Source organism: Ictidomys tridecemlineatus, unplaced genomic scaffold (assembly GCF_052094955.1).
Source record: "Ictidomys tridecemlineatus isolate mIctTri1 unplaced genomic scaffold, mIctTri1.hap1 Scaffold_223, whole genome shotgun sequence".
Lineage (NCBI taxonomy): Eukaryota > Metazoa > Chordata > Mammalia > Rodentia > Sciuridae > Ictidomys > Ictidomys tridecemlineatus.
In genome coordinates, this window is record NW_027521924.1 from 261,519 (window position 1) to 284,545 (window position 23,027).

The 23,027-nt window shown below is 42.9% G+C and overlaps 1 protein-coding gene across 8 annotated transcripts in view; it reads left to right on the forward strand.

The window, feature by feature from the left end:
* LOC144373080 (uncharacterized) overlaps window positions 1-23,027 on the forward strand; it is a 59,237-nt gene that overhangs the window by 31,146 nt on the left and 5,064 nt on the right. For all 8 annotated transcript variants that reach the window (XM_078036188.1, XM_078036191.1, XM_078036187.1 and 5 more), the window contains 8 exons: window positions 4,686-4,807; window positions 5,317-5,456; window positions 5,909-6,078; window positions 6,513-6,618; window positions 16,610-16,847; window positions 18,527-18,558; window positions 19,043-19,147; window positions 21,535-21,772. In XM_078036188.1, coding sequence (XP_077892314.1) covers window positions 4,686-4,807; window positions 5,317-5,456; window positions 5,909-6,078; window positions 6,513-6,618; window positions 16,610-16,847; window positions 18,527-18,558; window positions 19,043-19,147; window positions 21,535-21,772 — 1,151 coding nt within the window. The remainder of the gene's footprint in view (window positions 1-4,685; window positions 4,808-5,316; window positions 5,457-5,908; window positions 6,079-6,512; window positions 6,619-16,609; window positions 16,848-18,526; window positions 18,559-19,042; window positions 19,148-21,534; window positions 21,773-23,027) is intronic.

The window sequence follows — 23,027 nt, forward strand, 5'->3', positions numbered from 1 at the left end:
AGCTTTTCTAATAAATGAGTAGTGGCATCTCATTTAAGCTCCAGGTTATGTTTTCCTAATGAGCAATGATGTTGAGCTTATTTTTATGTCTTCTTGTCCATTGGTAGGTCTTTGGCAAAGTGTTGGCTCCAACTACTTCTCTTTTAAAAATTATTGTTTTCTTTCCTTACTAAGTTATAAGAGTTGTGTACACTGGGTTGAGATCTATGTTTTCCAAATTTTTCTTGCAATCTGTGGCTTTTCATTCAATTTTCTTCATAGCATCTTCCGAAGAACAGAAGTTCTTAGTGGTGTTGTTTTCCCAGTTCTGGAGATTGAATCGAGGTGCTCTGTCACTGAGTGTTGTTATTTATTCTACTTGGAAAATCATGTCCTCTGTGAGGAACAGTTTTATTTTCTTCTTTCCAACATGTGTGTTTTTATTTCTTTTTCTTCTTAGTGTTGACTAGGAATGATAGGAGTGGGCATCTCTGCCGTGAGATTCCTTTAGTATGGCAATCGCTTGATTAAAGGCTCTTTCAGGGAGACTGGTGGGCAGCATCAGTAGGGGGAGGTGAAGCTGCAGACTCTGAGACAACTGAAAAGACAGAGGATCCTGTCTGCTCATCACCTCCCATCCTTTTATTCAGCACCCCACCACTGCCATATGTGGTTCCCTCCCACCTGTGACTCTTGAGCTTGGCCCTTTTTCCTCAGCTCTGTGGTCTGCCTGTCTTCTCCTCTGTCCAGCTTCACTCCATCATTGAGTTTGCCTGGCAGCCTTTTCCCTTCCTCCATCCTGTGGTTCTTCCAGCCCCAGGTCAGGCCATAGGCCCTTCCTCCTCTGCTCAGAATGAGGCCCTCCATGTCCAGGATCACTATTCTCAAGGGACCTAAATGTGGTCTGCCCTCTGGGATTCCCCAGTCAGGGTTCCTTTCTATTATTGGAAGCACCCATCTCAGGCATTGATCCCATGCTCCAACTTCACTCCCTTTCTACTCTGCCCCCTGACTGCAACTCCTCCTGGAGTCCCTTGCTTGGTGGTTGGTGGCAAGGTCTCTGGAGCCAGACCTCATAAGTCCAAATCACAGCTCTAGAACTAACCAGCAGGGAGACCTTAGGTAACTACTTAGCCCCTGGTCAGTCAACTTCCCTATCTGTAAAACAGAGATTGTGGTATAATTCATGTAAACCACATAGAACAGTGGCTGTACCAGAAAGTGCCCTGTGTGTTGAATACAGACCACAATAAATGTTGGTGGATGAGGATGTGGGGGGAAAGGTACACTCATACACTGCTGGTGGGACTGCAAATTGGTGTAACCAATCTGGAAAGCAGTATGGAGATTCCTTAGAAAACTTTAAATGGAACCACCATTTGACCCAACTATCCCTCTCCTAGGTCTATTCCCAAATGACTTAAAATCAGCATAGTACAGAGACACAGCCACATCCATGTTTATAGAAGCTCAGTTCACAATAACTAAACTGTGGAAACAGCCTGGATGCCCGTGAATAGATGAATGGATAGAGAAACTGTGGTATATATATATCTAATGGAATATTACTACTCAGCATTAAAAGAAAATAAAATTATGTGCAGGTAAATGAATGGAGTTAGAGAATATCATGCTAATTGAAGTAAGCCAATCCTCAAAAACCAAAGGCTGAATGTTCTCTCTGATAAGAAAAAAATGGAGGAACTTTGATGAGGCAAAGGGGAGGCAGAGGTGAGGATGGGGCATGGGGATAGGAAAGATGGTGGAATGAGATGGACATCATTACCCTAAGTACATGTATGAATGCACATATGGTGTGATGCTACATCAGGTACAAGCATAGAAATGTAAAGTTGCGCTACAGTTGTGTACAATGAATTAAAATGCATTGTGCTGTTATATATAACTAATTTAAAAAACCAAAAAACAAACAAGCAAACAAAGAAAACCTAAGGCTAGCATGGTCTGCTACAAAGCTCAATAGACCTGGTATTTATGATTCTAGAACCACTCCTGACCTTTTTCCATGACCCAATGCATGTCATTCCTTTTTGTGCTAAAACAGAAATCGACATAAAATTTGAAGGTAGACTGTGACTCAAACATCATTGCATTCTCAGTAGAAACACAATTGACCAAGAGAAAGCTGAAAAAAAAATGTTCAACATTACTAATCCTTAGAGAAATGCAAGTTAGAATCATAATGAGATACCCTCCCACACCTATTAGAATGACTATTATCAAAAAGACCAAAGAACCAGCGGCACATGCCTTAATACCAGTAACTCAAGAGGCTGAGGTGGGAGGATTATAAGTTCAAGGTAAACCTCAGCAACTTAGTGAGACCTGATCTCAGAATAAAACTTAAAAAGGTCTGCAGTTGTGTATCTGGGTAATGTACCCCTGGGTTCAACTTGAGTATAAATAAAAGAAAAAGAAAGACAAAAGATATTAAGTACTGGTCTGGATGGGGAGAAACTAGAATTCTTGTAGAATGTTTGGTGGAATTTAAATTAGTCTAGTCATTAGGAAAATCAATATGGGAAGTTTCTTTAAAAATCAAAAATAGAGCTCAGTTGGTAGAGTGCTTGCCATGCATGGACAAGGCCCTGGGTTCAATCCCCAGCACCAAAAAAAAAAAAAAAATTACCCTACAGTCCAGACATCCAACTACTTGGTATATATCCAAAGGAAATGGCATCAGTGTATTAATAGATATCTGCACCCCATGTTCATTGCAGTAATATTCTCAGAACCTAGAAATGGGAAAAGCTGTGTCTATCAGTGGGTGAGTTGATATAAAAAATGTGGTTTAGTAATATAAGGGGACACTATTTAGTCTTTAAATAAAATTAGGAAGTCCTGTCACTTGTGGCATTGAATGAGGGAGGCCAAAGGACATTTTACTGGGGGAAATAAGCCAGGCATAGGACAACTATCACATGATCTCACCTACATGTGGAATCTATAAAAGTTGAACTCATAGAAACAGAGAGCAGAATGGTGACTGCCAGGGGCCCAGGAGTGGCTGGGCTGTGGATGGGGTAGATGCTGGTCCCAGGAAGCCAAATTGCACTTAGATGAGGGGGATGAGTTTAAGGGATCTATTGTACAATAAGATGACTACAGTTAATAATAACATACAACAGAATGAGTACAGTTGATAATGTTATATACACTGGAAAATGACTCAGAGAATAGATTTCAAGGGTTCTCAACACAAAAAAGAATATGAAATAATGTATATGTATACATGTTTCAAAATATGTTTTATGCCATAAATATGTACAAATTATTATCATTATGTTATCATCATCATCATCATCAGGGATTGTACGGAGGGTTGCTTAACCATTGAGTCACGTCCCCAGCCCATTTTATGTTTTATGTTGAGACAGAAGTATGTCATAAAACCCACCCTGGAAGTGAAGGAAACTGGGAAGATATTTAGTTGGTAGCTTGCTACCTCCTCCCCAAAATGGAGCTTTGTTACAACAGAAAGGAAGAAGTGGCACTAGGATAAGCGAGGAGCACTTATGCCTACTTCCATTAGCACTGGGCCTGAAAGGGGGATAACTAACCATCACCAAACTTCTCCCCATAAACCATATGACATGGTCTCTGTATTAGATGCTTTCTGTTGCTCTAACAAAATACCCAAGAATGGGTACTTTATAAAGAGATGAGGTTTATTTAGCACAGAATGCAACAATTGGTAGCCCCTGAGACTGATCTTTGGTGAGAGTGATTACAACATGGTGAATGGCATCATGGTGGGAAGACATGCAAGGGGTCAAGACTGAATGGCCAGAAACTGGGGAGGATGAGTCTTATTCATTTTATAACACCCCCTCTCACAGGAACTAACAGGGACCCATGAGAAGTTCATTACTCCCTTCCAAGGGCCTCATCCCCAGTGGCCAAATTACCTCCCACTAGGCCCCACCTCTTGCAGGTTCTACCCCCTCAACACTGCCACACCGAGGACCTAGCCTCCAGCCTAAGAACCTTTGGGGGATAAACTACATCCATCCTCACAAGCTCCAACAAAGCCACATTGTAAGAGCAGGATGTCCCCGTCCAGAAGTGTGTATGTGAGGCCAGGGGAAGGTTGATATCAGTGGGCACAGGAAGCAGCCAGAGCCCCCATTCCGGAACCTCTCTGATGTCACACTTGTAGTCATGGTACTCTGGGTGCCAAGCCAGGAGAAGGAGCAGTTGGCTCTCATTTGTTTGAGAGCAGGCATCGCAGCATGACTGTATCAAACGATTTATTGTCCCCACCCCGACCCCCAGCCAGATCCTGGCTATTCTCAAGCCTCTGGGCTTATTTCACTGTGGCAGCCCTGGTGTATCTAAGTGCTGTGTTCTTTATATTTCCGTGAGTCTCCGGGCCAGCTGTGGGTTCTCAAAAAGAGACAGAAGGGAAATAGACAGTGAGAGTGCAGAGGCAGGGAGGTGGAGGGAGGCCAAGAGGGGAAGGAGGATATTTAGTGGGAAGCACAGAGATGTGGGGAGCCTGAGGATTTGGGGGGACTGTTGGAGCCTGGTAATGCTGGTGACATTTGGTGGAGGGAATGGGGTCTGTCTCTAGCCTGGATATTCAGATCTGTCCTTAAGGTGTGTGGGTCTGACCTCAGGTGAGCCGGGCCTCATGGGGGCTCCGGGTTGCCCCCGACTAGAACGGAGTCTGGCTCTGATTTCAGAGGCCGAGCACTGGCGCAAAATGGAGAGTGGGCCTACCCAGTGGTCTCCGGACTTCTCTGCCTCCTGAGTTTGTATAGCCTCATTGGCATGAATTTTTCAGACCCAGGAATCTTGAACAGAGGTAAGGCCTCGGACTCCTGGGAGAGGGAGGTGGCACCCCAAGGCTGGTGCCTACAGGGGTCATTTGTAAAGGGCTGACCCCACCTGTGGCCTCAGGATCCCTTCTTACCCTGTCACTATTACTTGGGCCCTGGCACTTCGTTTCCCAAGCCACTGAAGTGTGAAAAACAGAATCCTGGAGGTTTTCCAGTTGCTTTAGAAGGGAGGACGGGCCAAGAGAGGCAGCAGGCTCTTCCAACCACGCAGTTCCCCCTTCCTCCTTCCCATTTCACATCCAACTCCAAGCACTGATCACTATTCCACAGGGGGAGCTCCATGTAGAGCTCCTGTGCTGGACAGCCCTTCTCTCTGACTGCCACCCATCTGAGTGGTCAGCTTGCTCAACAGGGACTGGGGTTCCCCTGCCCTCCTCCTCCCCACCTTCTTGATGCCCAGTGATGCTATGGGGCTGCCCTGAGCATCAGAGTAATACAAGGGCCTCCTCCATTCCCACACCTCTCTCCCTGCCAGGCGCCTTCAAGCAGGACCCTGAGACTGTATACATGGCACGAGTGAATGGCAGGTTGTACCACATGCCGTGGTGTCCCACGTGTTATTTTCACCGCCTGCCCCGAACCTTCCACTGCAAAAGGTGTGACATCTGTGTGGAGGTGAGTGCTCCTCCTCCCTGTCCACTCACCAACCTATCTCCTTGCACCTGGCCAGGACCAGGAACCTCACATCATGAGTGGGCCAGGTGGGGGTATCAGACCATATTCCCAGAGTGCTTCATGTGGCACTCTGGGAACATGGTTCACAAGAGCAGACAGCCGGTAGTGGAAGGGCATTTTTTTCATCCTTTTCCAGTACTTGAGGAAATGGAGGCCCAGAGTTTTCATGTCCTGGTCCACGTGACACCAGGCAGGTCTTGTCTCTAAAGACCTCACTCAGGACAGGTGACTTGATGAGCCATGGGGTCCTAACTGTGCTCTCACTGAGATGGGAACCCTTATGTAAGGTCAACAGCAGGTGGCCTAGAGGGCTGCGTTAGGGGAGGCCCCAGGATTAGGGAGTGATGGAGGCCATTCCAGAAGGACCCTCAGACCTGTCTCCTCTCCCCTAGGAGTTCGACCACCATTGCAGGTGGGTGAATAACTGCGTGGGGCGCCGAAACATCCGGCTCTACCTGCTACTCCTCGTGTCCCTGTGCCTCTATCTGGGTACCGTGCTGGCCACCTGCGTGGTTTTCATCATATGCAGGAGGAACGTGGCATTTTTGGACAAAATCATGACGTATCCACACACTCCCAAGGGCGCACACTGGGAAGTGCTGATGTGGTGGGGAGGGAGGGGCAAACAGCCCAGTAGGGTCAGGGTGACAGGGGAGGGGCTGACGTGGGCGGGGCTAGAGGGAGAAGTCACTTGGCAGGACCTGTGAAGGACATTTGGAAGGCCAGTGGAGTCAGGAACATGGACGAGATAGGATGCCTGTGGAGTTAAGAATCTAGGGGCCCTCAGAGTAGGGTAATGAAAGTTGAAAAGGGACAGGTGGGAGGACAGTGTGGTGGAGGGAGGTTTCCCTTGGTTGTACTGGACTAACTGTCCAATCCATGGAGGGAGAGCCATGGGCAGTGCTACCTGGGGTGGGAGGTAAGGAGGAAGCAGTGGGGTCGAAAGCAGGCCAGGGAGGAGCTCTTCCATGGCTTCCATTCTTAGCCTGTGCACAGCATCCTAGTGGCTGTACCCACTGGGGCCCTCCTGGTCCCACTCATCCTGCAATTGTTCATCAAGGCAGTGGCGGTGGGCACCGCAAGGCAACCCTATGAGGAGAAGGTAAGTGGTGAGTGTGTGTGCCCTTGGCTGTGTGGAGGCATCTTGCACCTCTTCAATTAGACACTTTGTGCACTTTCTCCACTGCCCTTGGCCTTGATGATGCCTCATGAGTCCTTCCAGACCCACCTCTGAAGATGCAGCTCAGATATTTCTATACCCTGGAGCTTGGGGCCATTCTGCCTCCTGGGTGCATTGCATTGAAAGCCTACTGTGTGGGCTGGGGATGTGGCTCAAGTGGTAGTGCGCTCGCCTAGCATGCGTGCGGCCAGGATTCAATCCTCAGCACCACATACAAACAAAGATGTTGTGTCTGCCAAGAACTAAAAAGTAAATATTAAAAAATTCTTAAAAAAAAAAGAAAGCCTACTGTGTGCTGGGTGTTCTAGGTGGTAGTTATTTGAGGGATGGGTGTAGGGGTGAGTAAGTACATCATGCACTTGTGTTGATAAGCAACCTGCCATCAGAATAACACTGGGAGACACCAGGAACACTCTGAGCAAGGGGTCAGTCCTGAGTGGTGTAGCCAACAGGAAGAGACTGGGAGTTTGGCGAAGCCCACGCTGTAGAGGAGAACATGCCACTCTTTGTGTCCTAGGTGTGCTTTTGGAGAGGCAGACAGGAGGGCATTGACTGTGAGAGGTACAATTTTGTAGAAAGGTACAGAAATCTGAAAGTAGGGTGTTAACAGAATGATGAAGAAATGGATCCTAGTTCAAGGACAAGGTGACATGGGCAATGAGGTTGACCCTATGGGGGTCAAGATTAGAAAGGCCCAGAAAGCCAAGCTTGGGATTTTGTTTGGAAGAACTGGAAACCTGGGAGCCATGAAAAATTTTGTGAAAATGTCATTCATTGAGGGGTAATTAGAAACAGTAAATTCACCCTTTTTCATCTATAGTTAGGGATTTTGACAAATGACATTGTGTACTCTCCATCAAGATCAAGGTTAACCAGTTTCACTACCCCAGAAAATCCTTTCATCTCTTGTTGTCATTTTCTCTCCCTGAGTCCTTGTGGTTTTTCTCTTTCCGGAATCATGCATCAATGGTGTTTTGGGCTTTCTAGTCTGGCTTCATTCACTGAGCACGATGCATTTGAGATTCATCTATGTAGTTGCTCATATCAGTAGTTTATTTTCTTTTGTTTCTTGTAGTATATATTTCCCTACAGACTATTTGTACATTCACCAATTGAAGTATTTTTACTTTGCATCTAGGTTTTGGCAGAATTTTTGTTTTGTTTTTGTACCAGGGATTGAACCCAGAGGTGCTTAACCACTGAGCAACAATCCCAGCCTCACCCACCCCACAAGCAGCACCCTTATGTTTTCTTTTTGAAAAATTTTCAAAATTTTGAGAAAGGGTCTTGCTAAGTTGCTTAAGGCCTTCCTAAGTTACTGAGGCTTTGAACTTGTCACCTACTTGCCTTAGCCTCCCAAGCCATTAAAGTCATGGGGAACTGTGCCCAGCCAGTTTCAGGCAGTTATAAATAAAGCTGCTACAACAACCATTGATGCATAGACATGTGGACATAAGTTTTCATTTCTGTTGGGTAAATTGTTACGGGTGGCATTGCTGAGTCATGAGATAAACTTATGGGACATTTTAGAAAACAACTCTACTGTTTCTATTTTGTACCAGCAATAAATGAGAATTCTAGTTGCTCCACATCCTCACTAGCATTTGATACTGTCATTGGTCACTATTCTTTTTTGTTTTCAAATTGTAGCCTGTCTAATAAATGAGTAGTGGTATATCACTAGGGCTCCACTCTGTATTTTCCTAATGACTAATGGTGTTGAGCATATTTTTGTGTCTTATAAGCCATGGGTATATTGATGGTGAAGTGTTTGCTCCAAACTTTGCCCATTTTAAAAAAAAACTGTGTTGTTTTCTTATTGAGTTTCAGGAGTTCTCTATACTGGATTCAGATGTATGTGTTGCAAATCTTTTCTTGCAATTCATGGCTTGACATTTTATTTTCTTCATCGCATCTTCCAAAGAGCAGGAGTCCTTAGTGTTGATGTTTTTCCAGCACTGAGGAGCGAACCAGGGGTGCTCGATCACTGAGCTTCTTCCCCAGCATTCGTTGTTGTTCACTCTAAAAGGAACCTCATGTCCTGTGGAGCAGTTTCTTTGCTTTCTTCCCCATCTGTGTCTTTATTGCTTTTTCTTTGAGCATCCACTAGGAATGATATAGTGGGCATCTTTGCCCTGGGATTCCTTTAGTATGGCCATCACTTAACTAAAGGCTCTTTCAGGAAGACTGGTGGGCGGCATCAGTGGGGGAGGGGAAGCTTCAGACCCTGAGATAGCTGAACAGACAGAGGAGCCTGTCTGCTCATCACCTCCCATCCACCACTGCCATATGTGGTTCCCTCCCAGCTGTGACTCCTGTGCTTGGCCCTTATTCCTCAGCCCTGTGGTCTGCCTGTCTTCTCCTCTCTCCAGCTTCTAGTATCATCATTGACTTTGCCTGGCAGCCTGTTCCATTCCTCCATCCTGTGGTTTTTCCTGCCCTAGGTCAGGCCATAGTCCATTGCTCTTTCTCCTCTGCTCAGAGTGAGGCCTTCCATGTCCAGGATCCCCAAGTCTCAAGGGACCTAAATGTGGTCTGCCCTCTAAGATTCACCAGACAGGGCTTTTTTCTATTAATGGCAGCACTAATTTCAGGCATTGATTTCATGCTCCAACTTTCACTCCCAGCATACTCCATTCCCTGACTGCAACTCCTCCTAGACTCACTTGCTTGGTGGTTGGTGGCAAAGACTCTGGTGAAGACCACATAAGTTCAAATCGGAGCTCTAGAACTGAGCAGCAGGGAGACCTGGGGTATGCTACTCGGCCCCTGGTCACTCAATTTCCCTATCTGTAAAACAGGGAATTGTGGGTTAATTCATGTAAACCTCTTATAGAAGAGTGGATGGCACCAGAGAGTGCCCTGTGTGCTGCTGTTACATCACTACCATTCCTTCCCATGGTCATCTACACATGTTTGTGCTCATCTTAAAAGTCATACAAGTCCCAGCCTTAACATCCCAGGCCTCCACTCCACCTGTTGTACCTTCTGGGCCTTATTTCCTGATCTTGTTCACTAGCTCCCCCTTCACTTTCTGGCCCAGCTCAGCCCAGCCCTTGCTGTCAGGATGATGCTCTCATTAATGGCCAAATTCAGCAGACATCTTCAGACTACTCTTTCTGGTCTAGACACAGCCTCTGAAACCAGAAGTCGCTGTCTCAGCACTTAACTCTCTGGGCTTCTCCTCTGCATGTACCTGGGTGGTGTGAGCTGGGTTGCCTACATGGTTCCCATGATACTCTCTCTATGCTCTACCCTTTCCACTCCCCTTGGTGCACAGGGCCTCAGGTTGCAGCTGCCCTCACCCACTGAAAGTAGGCTGGCCATGCTGTTTGCGGTGTGCTTTCCATCCCCAGTGCAGTGACGGGGCTTTGTTTTTTTGCTACTCGGTATTAAACCCAGGGGCACTTTACCACTGAGCTACATTCCCAGTCCCTGCTACTTTTTATTATGAATCAGGGTCTCACTAAGTTGCTGAGGCTGGTCTCAAACCTGCCTTAGTTTCCCAAATCACTGGGATTACAGGTGTGTGCCACCCTTCCTGGTTGGACCCAAGCATTTTTGATGCCCTGAAATATTTCTGATGGGGGTGCATCTCCGTGGTAGAGTGTGTGCTTAGCATGTGCAAGGCCCTGAATTCTTCAATCCCCAGCACACAGAGAAAAGACATCTGAATCAATGAGTGAACCATCAAACAGAAGAACCAACATTTGGGGATAGAAGGAAAGAGGAAAGGAACAGAGAGAAGAATTGTGTCCTGACCCCCCAGGATAAGGAGAAGAAGGAGAGACAACAGGAAGTTGGGCAGAAGATGGGGCAAGAAGAAGATGCTGCTGAATTTTGGTCCTGTGGAGTGTGAGGGTGTTTGAGACACAGAATTGGAACAGGAGCCCCAAGAGTGGAGCTAGTGAGAGAGGCTGGTCTGGGTGCCTCAGAGCTGTTGGATTCCAGTTGTGTGTGATAGGGTCCCATGTGGGGGGAGGACGGTATTCACATTTACTGCTCAGTTCTTACAAATTTACTATCATTCCTTAAACATTTTCTATACTTTATGTACAATCAATATTTTCTACACATGATATATATCTAATCAAATATTCTTTCTCAAAGTTTAAAGATTCTGTAATTTTTTAATGCTCTGCTATTAGTTTATTTCTTTTGGTACTAGGGATTGAACCCACAGGTGCTTTACCACCAAAGCTGCATCCCTAATCCTTGCTCTATTTTGTTTTGAGATAGGGTGTCACTAAATTGTTGAGGGCCTTGCTAAGTTGTTGAGGCTGGCCTTGAACTTGTGATTCTCCAGCCTCAAAATCCCAATTCCTTGGGGTTACAGGTGTGTGCCACTGTACCTGGTGGTATACTCATTTCTTATGTGCTGTGAACACCTTAAAGGAAGCAGAACCTCATAGAGGACATTGATTCGAGTTGCTTTTTTGGACATATTCCAGAGCTGTTCTGATGTGGAATCATCTTTCCTTTGGCAGAGGAGAGTGTTGAAGATGAAAGTCTTCATGTGTAGGCCATTGGAGACTTGGGGTGGATAGAGGTGCTGCTGGACCACTTTCTACTATAACAGAGTATTTTCTACCTAAAGCTCATGAAGTTGGGGTGAAACTCAACCTGTTCTGGAAGGAGGAGTGGTCGAGGCTGATGGATGGACTCAGGGGAAAGAGAAAGTAGAATAAGGGAGAGGAGAAGCCAGTCAGAGTCCTGGGAAGGACATGACCTTTGAGCTTGGCCTTTCCTGCTTTGTGTACTGAAGGTCTTCAGCTCAGATTTTCTTGGAAAATCTGATTTTTGACTAGGGAAATATGTCTGGGCATCCCCTGCTGCCACTGGTCTCCCAGATAGTGAAACTCAATGAAGGTAGATTTTTAGAAAAATCGAGTGGTAAGACAGTCAAGTGGGAGTGGGGTGGTGACATGATCTTTGGATCAGTTGAGCAGAACACCAGGAGATAGACTTTAAAAGGTACCTGGAAGGATGAGGTGAGAGGACAGGTGAGGCCAATGGAGACAGAGCAAGGATCCTGCAAAGGGAAGCACTAGGGGTTGAGAGCCCTGAGAAGGCAGGAGAGGTGGGTGCTCGGTCAGCACTGTCTGGGGACAGCTGCTCACAAGTGGGTCGAGGGAGGTCACGCTTCCTGGGAGCCTGGGAAGACAGGAGGCCCTGGGTCACTCTTGGGCACTCCTGTACCTAGAGCCTGGCCACAGGCCCAGGTTGAGCCCTGGATTGACTGACCAACTTAGCAAGTGTCCCTGAGAGATGGCCGTACCCAGTCCTGCTGATTCTGAGCTCCTCTTCCCTTCCTCATCTCCCTCCAGTATGACAAGGCATTCAATGTGGGTTGCCCAACAAACTGTTACATCGCATTCTGTGCACCCTTGGGACCTAAGTAAGTTGGTAAACCAAGGGCTCAAGTGGTGGACCCTGGGGCTGGTGGGGGGAGTGAAGCTTGGTCTAGTTCCCTGGTCCCTGTCCCCAGCTCCCAGCCTTAACACTCCTGTTCCTTTCTATTGGGGTTTTCTCCAGGGTACTCTGGGAGTTTCTGGGAATTTCACTCTTCCTTGGTGTTGTAGGTTCTTGCCCCAAGAAATGTGCTTAAGGGGAATGGCAGCCTGGATAAGGCTCCTGGGCTCTGTGCTTTCCCAGCTGAGGGTGAGAGTGGTCAGGGAGTCCAGGCCAAGGTGGGTAGTGACTCCTTGCATTTGGCCTGTTGCTTCCCAGGTACATGTCTGAGGCGGTCTGCATTCAGGTGGACCAGGGGACCAACTGGGGGCCAAAAGAACACCTTAAAGACCTCCTTTGGCCCAGGTGCACCACTCAGGCCCCCCCAAGGAGTGACAAAGCTGCACCTGTACAGAAGGAAAGGAGTATCGGGTGTGCTTTGAATCATGAGGATCTGTGGTTGCACATGTGTTGGGGGAAGCCCCGGATGTAGGGCTGGCCCTGAAGCTGAAGCACTTGGAGCATAAGGAGTGGGATTATGGACCTGGAGGGTGCAGGGTCCAGGTCACAGGGCTTCAGAGCACACCCAGGTGTCCCTGGATAGAGAAAGAGAAAAGACTGAAACACACTTTCTGGTTGGCTTGGTGCCAGTCCTTACTTTTTTGGTCCCCAGTTTCCTCATCTATTAATGAGGACTGAGACTAATCTAGTAGTTTATGTTTCAAAGAAAATTCTGTTTCTTTTATATGTGTTTGTGTATGTGTGGTGTATGTGTGCATGTGTGTATGTATGTACATGTATAAATATCAGTTGTAGATGGACACATATATTTATTTTATTTGTTTATTTTTATGTGATGCCATGGATTGAACCTAGTTCCTCATGCATGCGAGGCAAGCACTCTACCCCAGAGCCACAACCCCAGCACTCCAGATTCTTTATTTATGGAAATTTTTGACATACAATGTGAAACATTTGTGTGGAGCATTAGGTGTACAGTGGGGTGGGTAACCCACAGTGTCCCCCATGGTCTCTTGCAGTAATGTGGTGCCAGCTCTCTCCCTTGTCCTGACTCTAGGCACCAAGGGACTTGACTGTGAGTTGTGGGGTGGAGGGTAGGGAGATCCCCCATGTACTGACTCTGTGTTTACCTTCTGATCAGCCCAGTGGTGCATTGGGAGGCTTCTAAGGGAGGCTTGGCCTCCTATTCTCCCTTCACACCCAGCAATGCCAGGACAAGCACCAGAAGTTCATCTCCTGAGCCCCATGTGGGGGTCTCTTGTTCCTGAGCCCTCACTCCCCTGTTGAGAGTGCCAAGAACCCCATGTCTGTTATATACACATGTTTGGTGCTGCTTCCTATGGCAGCTGTGCCTATGTGTCCTAGGTTCAGGGAAGTGTGGGTGGAGGCTCTGAGGGGCTGGGACAGAGCCCTCCTGGAAGGGAAGATCCTTGTTCTCTGGAGACTCAAGCTCATGAACCAACACTGCCTGACTCTTGGCCGGAAAGGATTCCATATAATAGGAAGGGAACTTGTTTATTATGAGTCCTAATAGGCTATTAGATTAGTCAGAAATTACAAAATTTCAGTTAAACATGAGTAAGTTTTGGAGATATAATGGTCAATAAGGTTGTTCCAGTTAATTTACTGCACACTTGAAAAGTGATAATGCAGTTGGGCACAGGAGTGCCCATCTATAAGCTCAGCTACTCAAGAAACTGAGGCAGGAGGGTCACAAGTCAAGGATCAGTAACTTAAAGAGAATTGTGTTCTGTATCAAAAGATGTAGGTCAATGGTAACACACCCCTGAATTCAATCCTCAGATGTGGAAAAGGAAAGAAAAATTGACCATCAGTTTTGTGGGTTTTCTGTTTGTTTGAGGTGGAGTTCCCAGTATGTTGGCCAGGCCAGTCTTGAACTTCTGAGGTCAAGCAAACCTCCTATGTAAGTGTGCTGAGTCCTGGAAGGCAGGTGTGCACCACTGGACTGGCTAGAAAAGGGATTGTAAACTGGGTTTGGTGGCACATGACTAATTGCAGCAACTCAGGAACTCAGGCAGCTTTAGGCCAGCCTCTGCAATTAGCAAGACTGTATCTCAAAATAAGAACAGCTAGGGATAAAGCCAAGTGGTAGGATGTCCTTAGGCTCAACCCCCCCAGTGCTGGGGGAAAGTGTTTGTACAAACACATACACACACACACATAGATATAAAGATATATACATACATATATATATATATATTTCATTATATAGGAGGATTAGGAGATTTTAGATTTCTGCTTTGGGGCTAGTATGAATAAGCATGAAAACTCATGTCCTTGAGCATGCTAGGCAAGAGCTCTACCATTGAGCCACACCAGAGACCTTACATTTAAATTTGGGTTATTTTCTCACTGTTAGTTATTAGAGTACCCCACTTTTATCTCTTTTTTTTTTCCCATTTTTTGTGGTATGAGGTGGGGCTTCCTCTGATGCTCAGACTGGTCTCAAATTTGTGGGCTGCAGTGACTCTCCTGCTCCTGATTTCTGAGCAGGGGGGATTACAGGTGCATGCCACCACACTTGGCTGTACAATCTCATATTGATAAGACATTTTACATGGGATAGGAATCCCAGAATAAAAAAGAGCAATTTAAGATGACTGGGCATAGTGATGTCTGCCTATCATCCCAGTAGCTCAGGAGGCTTAGGGAGAAGGATCATAAGTTAGAGACCAGCCTGGGCAGTTTTAGCAAGACCCTATCTCAAAGTAAAAAGGGCTGGGAATGTAGCTCAGTGGTATAATGCTCCTGGCTTCAATACCTAGTACTTCCAAAAGCAAATTAAAGAATAAAAACATTATGGCTGGGGATGTGGCTCACTGTTACAGTGCTTGCCCAGCAGGCATGAAGCCCTGGGTTAGAGCATTAGTACTACATAAAAATAAATAAAATAAAGGTATTGTGTCCATCTACAACTAATATTTTTATTAAAAATAAACATGAAAGCTTGGCTTTGTGGCACATGCCTGTATTTCCAGCTACTCTGCAGACTGATACAAAAAGATAACTTGAGTCCATGAGTTTGAGATAAGCCTGGGGAAAATGGTGAGACCGTAAATCCCGAATAATAATAGTAATAATAATCATCATAATAATAACTTGTGTAGCCAAGCACGTTGGTTGGTTTACCCTTGTAATCCCAGAGGATTCAGGTAGTGGTAGGATGATCACAGGTTTGATGCAGGTGTTGGCGTCTTAACAAGACTCTTGTCCCAAATTTGCAAAAGGGTAGAGGGACTGGGGATGAAGCTCAGTGTTAAAACACCCCTGGATGCAGTCACCAGTCCAGCAGATGGGGGAGGAAAAAAGCCAATTTGACTCCATAACATTAAGAACTTGGGACTACAGGTAACTTGTGGTAATGTTTAGCAGGTGCTTACCAGCTTGATGCCCTGGGTTTAATCCCACATACCAAACAGCAAAAAAAAAAAAAAAATTAAAAATCTTTTATGTGTATATCCCAAATCACAAATGAATATCGTACTTTTTCACATACATACATTTTGACTCAGAAATGGAATGTTTAGCATGTGTGTCCTTGGGGAACCAGAGAACAGCACATATTATGGGTTTTGTCCCATTATTTAGCTAGCAAAATGTATTCAAAATCAACTCAAATATCATTAGTAGTAAATTGGTTAAAAATATGGCATGACCATGTAATGTACTACAAGATTATTTGAAATGAATTTAGGGGAAAAATTTTGTAATGTTTTCCTGGGTTCAGTAGGGCATGATTGTAATCCCAGCAGCTTGTGAGACTGATTTAGGAGGTTTTCAAGTTCAAAGCCAGACTCAGCAACTAAGCGAGGAACTAAGCAATTTACTGAGACCCTGTCTCAAAAAATAAAAAGGCTGAAGGTATGGCTGAGTGGTTGAGTGCCCCTGAATTCAATCCCTGGTACTCCTCCTCCTCCCCACCAAAAAAGATCTGAAACAGTAATCACTGTATAAAGTGGGTTCTTGGTTTCAAATCCCTACATTTGTATTCCCTGAATTGCTGAGGTTGGAATGGACATGCCGTCCTGGGTTCTCTGTCAAAGCCTAGGGAAGAACCAGAAATAAGAAAGGATCCTTCTTTCTGTCTGCTGTCTCCTGACTTTTGCTCATGGCTTAAGCCTTTTCAATTAGGAGCTACTCTGGTGGGTGATGAACAAGGGGAAATACAGGTTTGACAGTTCTGTCCCTCTCCCCAAACAAACCCAGCACTCCATTCCCATTCCTCTGTTTGGACCTTTCCTGTTGATTTGCAAAATAAGTATGGAAAAGTAGAGTTTTAGAAAAGGAGACCATTTAGAATTTAGTCAAATCTAAAATTATGTGTATGGGTTTGTTTTATGTATGTTGATATTTATGTCTGAAAATTGATGGTATTAGAGCAATTCAAACCACAACTCATGTCTGAATTTCCCTTTGTTAGGGCATGCCAGAGCAGGGGGCTCAGTTGCCACAAACCTTCAGGGTCCTCAAAGGAAAGCCAACGGAGCATCCTCTAGCTGTGCGGGGTGTCAACAAGTATTATAACGCCAGCACCTTGAAGAAGAAAAATCTCAGATTTCCTCCTACTGGTGAGACCTCAGACAGTGGTAAAAGGCTGAATCCCATGGAAACTTGTGAAGCACTGATAGATAAAAAGATCATTTCTGGAAAAATAAAAGGTAAACTGTATTGTTCCTATTTTCTCCTACTTAGATACTGCTTTTTGTCAACTCTCGGGAAGGCTCTTGAACATCATCTAGAGATTGAGGATTTCATTGATCTCATAATTTTGTTACAAATGGAATTGGATCTGTTACATTTTCCTCCATATTTCTTATACATTATAATTCAACATGATAGTGGGATTCACAATTGTTCCATGTTGTTACATTTACTTGGGGTTTTCTTTTCCTCCTCATGGGTTTAAATGATTTTTAGTTGAGAAAGAAAAATTGTGGATTTCTAGACATGTTTATGGTTTATGCTAGAGATATTTTTTTGTCATTGGCCTAAAAGGAATTCTTGTTTATAAATGCATAGACCTTGAAATAAAATCATTTTCTATTCAAAAATTACATTCAAATACATAAAAATAAATACCTCACCTCAAAGAAGTACTTATTCCTCAGAAATAGAATCTAAGTGGGTAAGAGTTGAAGTATACTGGATTTTTAAAAACAGTTTGTGTAAGGCAGCATCGGAATGAAGTCCACATGGTGCAGTTGGTTGACTGATCCCTGGTATGTCTTTGGAGATTTATTTAGACTCTCCTTCTCCACGCTGGTTCTCCTGCTTTCACTTCTTTGCACTATACATTAAAAGATGCAAAATCATTTCTCCAATTTCTCTCTGGGTAGATTTTGCCCATAACAACCCCAAGATTCATAATTTTCATTTAATATGTTTTCCATCTATAAAGTCATATATATAGTTTTAAAAAATAATCTAAGTATGCAAAAATCATATGTGGTTGGATTAATTATGTTTAATGTGTTTACATCATCACAGAGATAAAGGCTATGTTTAAAAAAGAAGTAGACTTCTTTTCAAGTAATACTGATCTTGACTTTTTCTATAAAAAACTTACCTGGTATCCTTAGGAAAACATCTTACTTTTACCTAGAACTTCTGTGTCAACTAGTAAGTTGCATTTTACAAAGAAACAAACCATGTCAAATATAATTCTTTTCCCAGTTGCCATGTTTGGTGGCTTTATATCCCCTTGCTCCTTCGTACTCAAGAATATTTATCATATCACGTTTACTGCTTAAGAAAGTATCTTAAACAAGGAATGTTTTATTTTAATACAACTTGGGTGGGTATGGTTTTCATTACACTTTGGTGGGGGCAGGGTACCGGGGATTGAACCCAGGGGCACTCAACCCCTGAACCACATCCCCAGCTCTATTTTGTATCTTATGTAGGGGCAGGGTCGCATTGAGTTTCTAAGCACCTAGATAAATTGCTGAGGCTGGCTTGGAACACAAGATCCTCCTGTCTCTGCCTCTTGAGCCCCTTGGATTATAGACTTGGAATTACCAGGCCAGGACTCATTACATTTTAATAACTTGATTGAAGTATAATTTACATACCATGAAATCCAGTTATTTGAATGATCAACTCAGGTTTTTCAAAATGTGTTTTTAAGGTTTCATTAAGATTAAAGAGTTATTAGCTGAGTCTTATATAAATTTTATTTTTAAGTTACTATTACTATCATTTCTAGATAAGTAATTCTGCTTAAAATGAAATTGGTTTTAACACATTTCACATGCTCCTTTTTTATATTATTTTTGTTTTTGTCATAGAAATGGTTTCTGTGGTAAATTGTTAACATTCCTTTCCCTTTCATTTTCAGAGAAGGATTGCTTCCCTTTTGGAACACCTGCAGTAAGTTGATGATGTATTTCTTATAGTTCTTGCTCTGATTAAGGTTACCAAAAGAAATCTGTTTTTCATTTTTTTAAAATTTCTAAAATAAAAGCTAGGGCTGGGGTTGTGGCTCAGTGGTAGTGTGCTTGCCTGGCATGCATGAGGCACTGGGTTCGATTCTCAGCACCACATACAAATAAATAAAATAAAGGTTCATCAACAACTTTAAAAAAATGTTTAAAAAAATAAAATGAAGTAAAGAAATATTTAATGTTTCTAAATAGCACTCAAGAATATTTATCATATATGCTTATTTACTTTTCCATATTTCAGAAAATCATCTTTATTTTTTAATTGAATATATTGTAACCAGTGAGGTTTAGTCATTTAAAAATTAGCTATGGAAAAAATAACTTCTTAAAGTTTGTTTAATAAAAGGAGACCTGGTCACATGTTAATCTTTGTCTTTTCCTGGCTTGTCTTCCTTTGCTCCTGAACACAGCTGAACACCAAGGTGCCAGATACATTAGCATTAATAATGGAGGAAAATGATGGTGATGGAGAGGTGTGGCCTTTCACTGCCCCAGGACATGGCCACACAAGACCAGTGAGTGACTAATTACCTAGTGTGCACATCTGTGTTCGAAAAACAGCTGTTTGCATTTGACTTTCAGAGATAATTTCAAAAAGCTTCAAGTTTAAAATATTTTACTCTGAGAAGATTAATTTAAGATTAAATTTTTTGCCTAAAGAATAATCATCAAAAACCACTTTTTTGAAAAATAAAAATCAATGGCTTCTTTAAAAGTTAGAATACTTAACTCACTGCTTTTTTCTTTCCATGTTTTGTCCCGTTTTCCAGAGAGATCATCTGTTGCTCTGTTTTTTCTCTGTTTCATATTGTGGGTAACTCTTCTACCTAAAACGTAGATCTTTCGTCTTCCCCAGATTATGTACTTTATTTCTCATTTTGACATTTCTCTCAAAGCCTTGATGGCATTTTAAAGACAGTTGAGAGTTAAATTCCTCACCTGATGAGGGAGAATTTCAGTAATAATGAGCTCAGATGGAGCCAGGGAGAGAAGTAGTAAGGGGGCTGGACTGTGATGTGGTGGCTCTGAGGACTGCCATTGGATTCCCATCTCATGACAGAAGGCTGTGTTTTCTATATTCCTTACAACTGGCTCTTTGAAGTGAAAGGGAGGGTAGGCAATATATTTGTATAAAATGTTTTGAGACTGGATTAATGATAGATTATTGTAGTGGAAACTACCACAGTGAAACATAAAGATACAATTGAAAACAACTTTTAAATGCAATAGCATCAGCGAGCTGTGAGACAGTTTCAAGGGTTTTCATGATGTGTAATGAAGTTCTGATAGAAAAAAACAACCCAAAAGTCTATCTCCCAAAAGCTATTAACAGCTTCGTCAAATAAAGTAAAGTTAAAAGCACCTCTACCAACCTGAATAAGTAAATGTCTTGTCTCTTATAAAAGTATCTTTAAAAGATAAAACCATTTAACTAAAATTAATAACAGTGAAGGCAGGAGATATGCTTGTAAAATGACAATTAGAGCTTCCAGGCCAAGAACAACAACCCTAAGATTATTGTCCTGTGTGACATGGGGTGTCACATGATGGTGGAGTGTGATCATTCAAAGATGCAAACATTCAAAAATAAGAGGGAGCCTTACCTAATCACTAAGCACCTTAAGGCCTTGGTTTAATCCCAACCACCAAACAACAAAAAAGAAAAAAGAAAAAAAATGTGTTTAAAAATTCCTTCATGTGAGGGCTGGGGATGTGGCTCAAGCGGTAGCGTGCTCGCCTGGCATGCGTGAGGCCCGGGTTCGATCCTCAGCACCACATACCAACAAAGATGTTGTGTCCGCCGAGAACTAAAAAATACATATTAAAAATTTTCTCTCTCTCTCTCTCTCTCTCTCTCTCTCTCTCTCTCTCTCTCTCCTCTCTCTCTCTCCTCTCTCACTCTCACTTTAAAAAAAAATCCCTTCATGTATCTATTGCAAATCACAAATGAATATGTTACTTTCACCTACATTCCTTTTGACCTAGAAATGTAATTTTTAGCATGTATGTCCTAGGGAAACCATGGAACAGCATAGACTATGGTTTGTGTCCCATTATTTTGATAGCAAAATGTAGCAAAAAGTCAACTCAAATATCATTAGTATTAAATTAATTAAAAATATGGCATGACCATTTAATGTACTACTAGATTATTTCAAATGAATTTAAGGGAAACAAAAAAGATGTAATGTATTGCTGGGTTCAGTGGAGCATGACTGTAATCGCAGAAGCTAGTGAGGCTGATTTAGGAGGTTTGCAAGTTCAAAGCCAGACTCAGCAACTAAGCCAGGAACTAAGCAATTTAGTGGGACACTGTCTCAAAAAATAAAAAGGCTGAGGGTATGGCTGAGTGGTTGAGTGCCCCTGAATTCAATCCCTGGTACTCCTCCTCCTCCCACATAAAAAGATCTGAAACACTAAAAACTGTATAAAGTGGGTTCTTGGTTTCAAATCCCTACATTTGTATTCCCTGAATTGCTGAAGTTGGAATGGGCCTGCCTCCCTGTGTTCTCTATCTGTGTAAAGCTAGAGCAGAACCAGACATAACCAAGCATCCTTCTTCCTGTTTGCTGTCCCCTGATTTATACTCTTGGCTTAAGGCTTTTCAATTAGGAGCTACTCTGGTGGGTGATGAACAAGGGGAAATACAGGTTTGACAGTTCTGTCCCTCTCCCCAAACAAACCCAGCACTCCATTCCCATTCCTCTGTTTGGACCTTTCCTGTTGATTTGTAAAATAAATATGGAAAAGTAGAGTTTTAGAAAAGGAGGCCATTTAGAATTTAGTCAAATCTAAAATTATGTGTATGGGTTTGTTTTATGTATGTTGATATTTATGTCTGAAAATTGATGGTATTAGAGCAATTCAAACCACAACTCATGTCTGAATTTCCCTTTGTTAGGGCATGCCAGAGCAGGGGGCTCAGTTGCCACAAACCTTCAGGGTCCTCAAAGGAAAGCCAACGGAGCATCTTCTAGCTGTGCGGGGTGTCAACAAGTATTATAACGCCAGCACCTTGAAGAAGAAAAATCTCAGATTTCCTCCTACTGGTGAGACCTCAGACAGTGGTAAAAGACTGAATCCCATGGAAACTTGTGAAGCACTGATAGATAAAAAGATCATTTCTGGAAAAATAAAAGGTAAACTGTATTGTTTCTACTTTCTCCTACATAGATACTGCTTTTTGTCAACTCTCGGGAAGGCTCTTGAACATCATCTAGAGATTGAGGATTTCATTGATCTCATAATTTTGTTACAAATGGAATTGGATCTGTTACATTTTCCTCCATATTTCTTATACATTATAATTCAACATGATAGTGGGATTCACAATTGTTCCATGTTGTTACATTTACTTAGGGTTTTCTTTTCCTCCTCATGGGTTTAAATGATTTTTAGTTGAGAAGGAAAAATTGTGGATTTCTAGACATGTTTATGGTTTATGCTAGAGATATGTTTTTTGTCATTGGCCTAGAAGGAATTCTTGTTTATAAATGCATAGAACTTGAAATAAAATCATTTTCTATTCAAAAATTACATTCAAATACATAAAATAAATACCTTACCTCAAAGAAGTACTTATTCCTCAGAAATAGAATCTAAGTGGGTAAGAGTTGAAGTGTACTGGATTTTTAAAAACAGTTTGTGTAAGGCCGCATCAGAATGAAGTCTACGTGGTGCAGTTGGTTGACTGATCCCTGGAATATCTTTGGAGATTTAGTTAGACTCTCCTTCTCCACGCTGGTTCTCCTGATTTCACTTCTTTGCACTATACATTAAAAGATGCAAAATCATTTCTCCAATTTCTCTCTGGGTAGATTTTGCCCATAACAACCCCAAGATTCATAATTTTTATTTAATATGTTTTCCGTCTCTAAAGTCATATATATATATATAGTTTTAAAAAATAATCTTAAGTATGCAAAAATCAAATGTGGTTGGATTAATTGTATTTAATATGTTTACATCATCACAGAGATAAAGGCTATGTTTAAAAAAGAAGTAGACTTCTTTTCAAGTAATACTGATCTTGACTTTTTCTATAAAAAACTTACCTGGTATCCTTAGGAAAACATCTTACTTTTACCTAGAACTTCTGTGTCAACTAGTAAGTTGCATTTTACAAAGAAACAAACCATGTCAAATATAATTCTTTTCCCAGTTGCCATGTTTGGTGGCTTTATATCCCCTTGCTCCTTCGTACTCAAGAATATTTATCATATCACGTTTACTGCTTAAGAAAGTATCTTAAACAAGGAATGTTTTATTTTAATACAACTTGGGTGGGTATGGTTTTCATTACACTTTGGTGGGGGCAGGGTACCGGGGATTGAACCCAGGGGCACTCAATCCCTGAACCACATCCCCAGCTCTATTTTGTATCTTATGTAGGGG